This window comes from Triticum dicoccoides, chromosome 5B, assembly GCF_002162155.2.
Source record: "Triticum dicoccoides isolate Atlit2015 ecotype Zavitan chromosome 5B, WEW_v2.0, whole genome shotgun sequence".
Taxonomy (NCBI): Eukaryota; Viridiplantae; Streptophyta; class Magnoliopsida; order Poales; family Poaceae; genus Triticum; species Triticum dicoccoides.
Genome location: NC_041389.1, coordinates 410,225,695 through 410,234,598, shown reverse-complemented (window position 1 = coordinate 410,234,598; position 8,904 = coordinate 410,225,695). Strand labels below are relative to the sequence as shown.

The 8,904-nt window shown below is 48.3% G+C and overlaps 1 protein-coding gene across 1 annotated transcript; it reads right to left on the bottom strand.

The window, feature by feature from the left end:
* Positions 1 to 858: 858 nt before the first annotated feature.
* LOC119305616 (fibroin heavy chain-like) lies at positions 859 to 2,889 on the bottom strand. The gene has a single exon (XM_037582094.1). The coding sequence runs from the start codon at positions 2,820 to 2,822 to the stop codon at positions 2,037 to 2,039; it is 786 nt and encodes a 261-aa protein (XP_037437991.1). The 5' UTR covers positions 2,823 to 2,889; the 3' UTR covers positions 859 to 2,036.
* Between the last annotated feature and the right edge of the window lie 6,015 nt (positions 2,890 to 8,904).

Below are 8,904 nucleotides of genomic sequence, written 5' to 3'. Positions count from 1 at the left end.
CTAGATCTCATCTAGAGGGGGCCGGCCCCCTTCCCCCTTCCCCTATAAATAGAGGGGCGAGGGGAGGGCTGAACACCTGATCCAAGGCGCAGCCCCTCCCCTCCCCAACACCTCTCCTCCTCCGTTGTGTGCTTGGCGAAGCCCTGTCGGAGTACTGCCTCTTCACCATCATCACGCCGTCATGCTGCTGCTGGAGCCTTCTTCCTCAACCTCTCCTTTCCCCTTGCTGGATCAAGAAGGAGGAGACGTCGTCCGTACCGTACGTGTGTTGAACACGGAGGTGCTGTCCGTTCAGCACTTGGTCATCGGTGATCTGAATCACGGCGAGTACGACTCCATCATCACCGTCCCCTCGAACGCTTCCGTACGCAATCTACAAGTAGTATGTAGATGCAATCTCTCTCCCATGACTCGTTGCTTAGATGAACTCATAGATGGATCTTGGTGAAACCGTAGGAAAAATTTTAATTTTCTGCAACGTTCCCCAACAGGAGGCTGGACGCAGCTCCTCCCCGGCAAGCCCGGAGGTGCATCGTGGGGAGAGCCCGCGTGAAGCCACTCTGAACCTTGGAGCACGGCTCCACATCTCGCGATGGCCGAGCTTGCTCCGTACTGCACGCCAAAGAAATTGGAGGAGCCTAGGAGGGAGGGGCATGCCCGACGAGGCCGTAAACGTAGCTCCTTTCCATCACACATGATAGAAGCGGAGAGAGGCTCGATGTTTTGTGCCGACGCTATTTCTCGGTGGTGCTTCGGTTGAGATGCAAAAGCGAGTGATGACCACATAAAAGAGGAAGGAGAGATTTATAGATGCTTATGGCGGTGGACGATTCAATCGGAATCTTCCGGAAAACACCTCGATCATTAAGGGCAGTAAGCCACAGAGGCATACAGAAGAAGAAGAGATAATGAAGGAGTAGTAAGCGGTGAGGCAGATAAGAAAGCAATGAAAGCAGTGGATTAGACGGGATGCATGTAGTGCACATGCGAGGGAGACAGCAGGAATGTCCCGTATCTGGCCTAGAATCGCGCCCGAGCGGTGCGGTGGCAGTCTTGGCCATATCCCTCTATCGTCTTGTAATTGGATGTAGTTGCCCGCCCCGCTGCCTGCTCATGTGCCTTGTAACTGGACGTAGTTGTCCATCCCCCGATCACCGCTTCGTCAGACAGCTATTGGTCGGCCGCATCTCCAAGCATTGTGTTCTGATTGGTCTGCATGCATGACGTGACTGATTTGTCCATGTTCCTTTGCTGAGCATCGATTTGCTTGTTTCTTGTCTGTTCCCGATGACGAAAGCAAAACTGGAAACCAACACAGTGCATGGCCGACTTAATTACAACATAAACGGTTAGAAGCACACGGCAGCGAAGCAAGCACGTTCAAAAAATTTAGCCGATGCATATACTCCCACAAATGCATTTATACATAGCCATATCCCAAAAAAATGCATGCGCCAACAGCCCAAACGCCCATAGGTTGCTTTCAAGATCAAACAATCATCTGAACCAGAATCGCTAGACACCCCAAGTGCACACGAGAAAATGCGAATCAGTTAAGAAAATTTTCATCGAAGGCCTATGGCCACCGCATAATTCTACACGGCAATCTACCAAAATAATACACATGTCGCCATCCAGCTGATCAAAAAGTCACTTTCACACAAGTGGATAAACCTGGAGGCAAAAACTTTTCGAAATATAGTGGTTTTGGTATTGATGCCTGACTAGCAACATAAGGATACAACTCTGGTGTTCAAGTTAATGTTAGTAGATCATGCATCGAACATAATTACCCAAGAGCCCAAGCATGAGAATATAATTTCAGAATTGAAAAACAACATGCATTTGAGATTCATCTAGGATCCTTTATTCAAAGCATACACGAGTTTTGATATAACCAAATTGTTTAATCTTTATCAAAATTAAATACATCAAATATCATTTCCTTCATGCATGGTAGAAATCATTATATATGTATGGCCTTGTTGTAGAATTAACATAGTATTTAGAGAATCATGTCTTCATCCTAGCTCACGTCAATGGTGGCCTTGCACTCTTCTGGCTTCGGAACCTGCTTCTGATTGGGCACTAGAGCCTGCACTTGAACCTGCACTTGACCCTGCACTTGATCTGGCGCTAGAGCCTGCACTGGACCCCGCACTTGATCCGGCACTAGAGCCTACGCTGGACCCGGCACTTGATCCGGCACTGGACCCCGCACTTGATCCGGCACTAGAGCTAGCACCTGATCCAGCGCTTGAGCCGCTTCCCGACCCAGAGCCCGAAGCCGAAGCTGAGCCCGACCCTGAACCCGAGCTAGAGCCACTAGTACCACCACCTAATCCAATACCGAGTCCAGCCCCAAGCCCAAGCCCACCCCCTCCTGAGGCTGAGCCTGACCCAGAAGCCGATGCCGATCCAGAACCAGATCCTATGCCTGGAATTGATCCAGAACGAGAGACAGATGCCGAACCCGATCCAGAACCGGAACTAGAACCACCACCACCACTACCACCACCTACACCAATACCGACTCCAACACCAAGTCCAAGACCTAGACCACCTGACCCTGATCCTGATCCCGAGCCCGACCCCGAACCAGACCCTGAACCAGAACCTGACCCTGATCCGGAACCGCAACCCGAGCCCGAGCCAGAACCACCCGCGCCCACACCAGCACCCAAGCCGATACCAATTCCAACCCCGCCAATGCCAAGGTTGAGACCAAGGTCCTTCCGAGCAGAGCGGCTCTCGCCCACCGGGGCAAGCGATGCACCAGCGACAAGTACAACTACAAAAGCAATGGCCTTAATGCAGACCATTGTGCCCACTGCCCTCTCTTGTCTCTATGTCAACAGTGAACGAGTGAGTGAGTAGCGGTGATTGTGAACTAGTGATGATCGATGCGAGTTTGACAGACCTTGTGGGAATTTATAGGTCGACGAGAGCGAGAGGCTGTGCGCTTGTGCTACCAATCTACCGATAAGGTGCATGGTGGCGAAGTGGTGTGGTTGAATCATCCGCGTGTATGCTCCAGATTAGCCTCCGCGCATGTGTGGCCAGGGAGCCGTGCCTTTTTCCATGAGAATCGGTGAGAATTCAACGCGCAGCACGGCGCGCAGGCGATCGTGCTCCCGGACGGCGTGTGTAGTGGGCGGCCGGGTTTAGTTGCTGCCGGTGAGCTATTCGACCGTCGGCGTACCACGGCTGCGGCTGCGCGACACGTCCCGGGGTTGAGAAAATGGCGAGGTCGAGGCCGATGGGCGCGTCTGAGTGCGCAGAAAAGTTGGCGCTCGTGGTCGCCGTGGCATGCAGCTGCATGCCGCATGCGCTCGCCAAGAAATTAGTTGTGGTTGAGTGGCGACTAGCTTAAGGATGTCAACCATAGATGCGAGTGCACAGTACTGTATGCTACTCCCTCCGTCCCAAAATTCTTGTCTTGAATTTATATAGATAAGGATGTATCTAACACTAAAATATGAATAGATACATCAGTATGTAGACAAATCGAAGACAAGAATTTTGAGACGCAGGGAGTACTACAGTAATACGTGCAGAGCGGATGTACTTGTCTGTTGACGTGAATGCTTAGGGAGAGGCGAGATTAAGGACCATGGTCTACCCGCACCCACGCTCGGTGCCATTCGATTAATACTGTTTCCATGGGGATACAAGCCAGCTTATCACTCAAACTTCAAAGGTTAAGCTAATTCTAGAAGGGACCAGGCCTACGCCCTTTCTTTTCTGAATCTATGTGGGCCCAAGCAGGTGCCCCAATGCTGCTTCCCATCCAGGTTGTCTCATGCAAATAAACCAACTAGTATACTTTTGGTTATTTATTTATAGAATGGCTACAGTGTACACATGGTACATCGATATTTGTGTGTGTCTGTTTATGCTATTTTTTCATGCAAAAATCATACTTTTGTGTTCTTAGAAGAAAAGAACTTTTTTTTTTTTGAACTGAAGAGGGGTCTAGAACGACCCCGAGCTTTCATTTAACACAAAGCGGTAGAAGTACAAAGCTCCTACAAGGACTTCAAAGTAAAATACATAACAAACAAGCCCCTGACTTTTACATGGAGGACCCCAAACTGAAAGCAAGAAACGCGATCGGGTCCCTAGCAGCCACCGCCCGGATTGAACCTCATCGCCGCCGGGGACGAACCACTTGGCGCGAAGAAATCGCCATGGCCGCAACACCTGCACACCATAGCCTCCGAACAACAGCTGGGTCTGCCTCCCACAAGGCACGCACGCCGGGAGGAATGGAGTCGGCCGCCATTCGGCCAGAAGAAGCAGCGAACTAGCGGAGACCGGCAGCCAATGGAGGGCGCCGTCGCTCCACCATGGAATCGACTGCTGATATGCACGAACTCGATCTGCAGGCTTCAAGTATCTGCAACGCCCCCGCTCCTCATCCACCACCAAAGTGACTTGAAAGAGCAAGCAGCAGCAGAGGGCCATCCTCCAGATCAGGGAAGACCTCAGGCTTATTGGGGAAAGAGAGCTCGCACCAGATCCACTCCCATCTGCCTCCATCCACCATGGATGGCCGGCCTGGGAGGCTAATGGTGACCACCAAACACTGCCTGGATGTGTTGATGGGGAGCTCAAGTACGGCATAACGCCAGACGCCACGGAGGCAAGACACAACCTACACCTAAAACTAAGACTACTATGAACAGAGGGAGACCGACCACCTAACCCATCCTCACACCGGACGGCAGAGCCGCCGGAGAGAGAGAGGGAGAGGGGCGGCGACGGAGTGCACGAGGAGACTCTCAACAGGAGCAGGGAAGAGATGGAGAAGAGAGCCGCTTATCTTTTAGAAGAAAAGAACTCTTGTGCTCTCAAAAAAAGAAAGATTTCACATGCTTACGCATAACCATCTCTATCCTGCTGTTGGTATGATTTTATTTTTAATAAATTATTCAAAAGATATAGATGACCCAAATAACCATGTTGGTGCACAGACATGTAAAAAAAGAAAAACAATGATGTTGCACATAACGAGGCAATACAAAATGTTGAACAGTGTTGACCAAATGGAGAAAACTACATGCACCGATACAAAGTTCATATTTTATTCCCTATGACACTCGTCATGTAGTAGGTTTATTAGGAACACTAGAGCTGTTAAATGATGGTTGATGATGCTTGCCATAAAATATGATGGGCGTTAGGCACAAATCCCAAAACATGATGTGAGGCGATGTACGGCGCCGAGTATAGGTGCGGCTCATCCATGGTCCCAAGCGACAGTACTGATGCTTAGGTCGATTCCATTCCACATGATCAATTGATCATCATTCATGCGGCGGATCTGAGGAAACCAAGCATGCATGGCAGCTTACTGGGCGAGCAAAGAGTAATGCTAGCGTGGTAACCAGACAAAATTTCTAGATTTCCAATATGATTTCTGCGAGGGAAAAAGTGCACCAAACGAATAGGAAATACTTCTTCCATTTCAAAATATTTTCAAAAGCCAAACATATGCATGTTTGACCAAGTTTTTAGGAAAAATATATCAATATTTACGGTGCCAAATTTGCATATTTGATCTATCATGAAGACTATTTTCATATTTTATTTATTTTTTATTGTATATATTGATATTTTATTTTAAATCCTGGTCCAATATGCAATAGTCCCATTAGTCCGACTTGCACGAAAACTGATGTTGGTATGTTATGGAAACACACATGAAATATAAGTGAAAATGCTAATCAAATCATGTGTGTGTAATTAAATTTGAAATCGAATATGCTAGAGCTACCACCTGGTCATCAACATTTTGAGCAGCCCAGAGCACGATTATTTCGGAGTGCAAAGGAAAAGCTTCATCGACCATTACTCTGTGCAGTGGCGGAGCTTCATGGGGCCAACCTGGGCGGTGGCCCCCCTAGCCCAAGAAAAAAATCACCTACTACTTGTTAGTTTTTGTGTTGTATGTTCAGTAAAAACAGGCTAAATCTCATAGTTTTACCCCTCCTTAGCCCATTGCCCCTCCAAAGATTTGGCCCAAGCTCCGCCACTGACTCTGCGTGCGCATGCATGCACGTGTCGAAGCCAAGCGAATTTGAGTCCACTATAGGCTATAGCTTTCCTTTCATATCCACACTAGTGGAGTACCACTCGGTCACTCGCTAAAGACCAGCATATCATGCGCGTACGCTTATCTCAACTAAGTTGCAGCGCATGTTTCCCAATAATAAATCCCGGCCCATATATAGCGAGCATCCACACCGTCCGCCCACACCTCGACTGCGATACGAGTGGACAGGGGAGAGCACGAACATTTTAATTACGTCAATCTGCTAAGTCCCCTTTGGATGTTTCATTGAGAATAATTATTTAGATGAACAATTCATTACTCCTTCTGGTTCTTTTTACTGTGCATATAAGAATGGTCCGAAGTCAAACTTAGTAAAGTTTGGCCATATTTATATGAAAATATATTAACAATCAGTACAATGCTAAATTTATACAATATGAAAATTAAAGTCATGGCGCATCTAATGTTGTTGATTCCACATTCTGAATGTTGATATTTTTTTCTATAAATTTGGTCGAAGTTTACAAGTTTGACTTAAGACAAATCTTATATACGAAGGACCGGAGGGAGTACATCAGACGCGCATCGGAGTAACGGTGATGATGGGCAGGGACAATCTGCTCCTCCCTACTGCTGCTGCTGCTGTGGACCGAGCCGACGAGGATGCTTCCTACCTTTACAATGGGTTTGGTGCTGTCCTAGCCTCCGGCAAGGCCATCCCAGACATCACAACATGATGACACTAGAATTTGTTAATGAGGTTCGGCGAGGTCCCCGCCACAATGACTACCAACCCTACCCATGGATAATGCAACACCACTCGTCCGTACACAATCTACTTCCGCGTGCATGTTGGCTGTTATTCTAATTCATGGATACAAATCAGCCTGGGAAGTACAACAGTTCTACATAGTAAACGCTTATTGTAGTACTCCTTTCGTTTTTAAATATAAGTCTTTCTAGACATACTAAATGGACTATAACATACATGTGCATGTAAACATATTTTACTGTATAGATTTACTTATTTTGCTCCGTATGTAACCACTTGTTGGAATCTGTTAAAAGACTTATATTTGAAAACGGAGGGAGTAGTTTGTAAATTTTCGCATTGCAGTGCACATGAGCAATGACATGGTTTTGGTGACATATCATCTTGCTAGCAGTGGAAAAGCTAACACGGCATACAATTCTTTATTTTTTGCTAGAAACTTCTAATCTATTCATTTTCAATCATGGCAGCATAATAAATAATTAAGGTAATAAAAATTACAAGCATATCTATAGACCATCTAGCAACGACTACAAAGCGCAGAAGTGAGTCGAAGGCGTGTCACTATCATCGTCCCTCCCTTACCAGAGCCAGGCAAACCTTATTGTAGTAGATAGTCGGGAAGTCGTCGTGCTAAGACCCTATAGGATCAGCGCACCAGAGCAGCAACCATCACCGATGTAAAAAGTCGTAGATCAGAAGGATCAAACCTATGAACACCCAAACGAAGATGAACAAAGACCAGATCCAAACAAATCCATCGAAGACCAGTACCGATCGAATCCCATGAGATCCGACAGAGACACAACTGCATACGCCCTCTGACGATGCTAGATTCACAATCGGGACGGGGATAAAACGTAGGAGGCATTATTCCTACTAAGGGACATCACCACCGTCATAGTCCCAACCAAGACGCTGAATTTAACAAGAACGAGAACGTGGGGCCGAGATGCTCCGCACGTCCATGGCCTAGAGGCCATCTAAGATGGGGCGGACCGACGGCGGCGCTGACGAAAATAGAAGGCTTTTGTGTGTGTGTGTGGAGGAGAAAAGAGATGCGCTTGGCAAACCAGAGACGTGGCCTTGACTCGAGCGAGTCGAAGAACACGTAGGGCAGCTAGCACGCAGGCGAACGCAAAGATAACACGACATACCAAAAATGCTAGACCTAGGTAATCCTACGTGCTCCCTTCACATAACCTTCCTTTCTAGCAAACCTCTCCACCCCCCTCAATTCAAGTGGGTGGGCCCCCCTCCCCTAATTTCAACCAACAGAAAAATGGCACGCAAGTCATTACATAAGTTACTCAAAACTGTTCAAGTAGGTGTAGCATTACTCCACGGCATACAGTTCTCGATACTCAGTAATCACATCACATGCATGCAATACTCCCCCACTAGCCCTTATCAGCAGTGGCGGAGCTCGACAGAGATTGTTGAGGGGGCAAAGCAGAGTTATGGGGGGCCAAAAAGGCATATTCTGCTTAAACTATGATAATTAAAATTTTGGCTTACCAATTAATAGTATTTCATATACTTTCTCTAGGGTAGGGGGGCCATAGCCCCCCTTGTGCTGCCGAAGGTGCCGCCGATGGTGGCCACGCTGCTGGAGGTACCGCCGCTGGGGGCCATGTTGTTGGAGGAGCTCCGACAATCGGCACCCACGCAAGATCCCACCTAAGGATCGTTGCTGGCATCTTCTGTGTTTTGGCTTGGCGGCGGCAGCCATCGCTGTGGTGACGGCCGTGTTTTCACTCTGGCTCTTCATGCTCCAGCCGGAGTTGGAATCATGAGGGGCGCAGTGTCGAATGACTGAGGGTACAGTCGACATCATGTTGTCGCACAACATCTTATTGCTTCTTTCTGCTAGTGCCCAATCAGAAGCTGCCCTTGTGGCCACCAACGCGGGGGCGGAACCAACGCGATGCTCATGGTTCTTTACGGCCGTGGCCCAAGCCTCAGGCGCCATCACGGCGTACCATCTCCGAGGCCTAGCGACCGCCATCGTCATCGCCATTCAGAGCTGACGCGGTAACCTCCAACTTCACGACCCTACCTTCCTAGAGTGGGG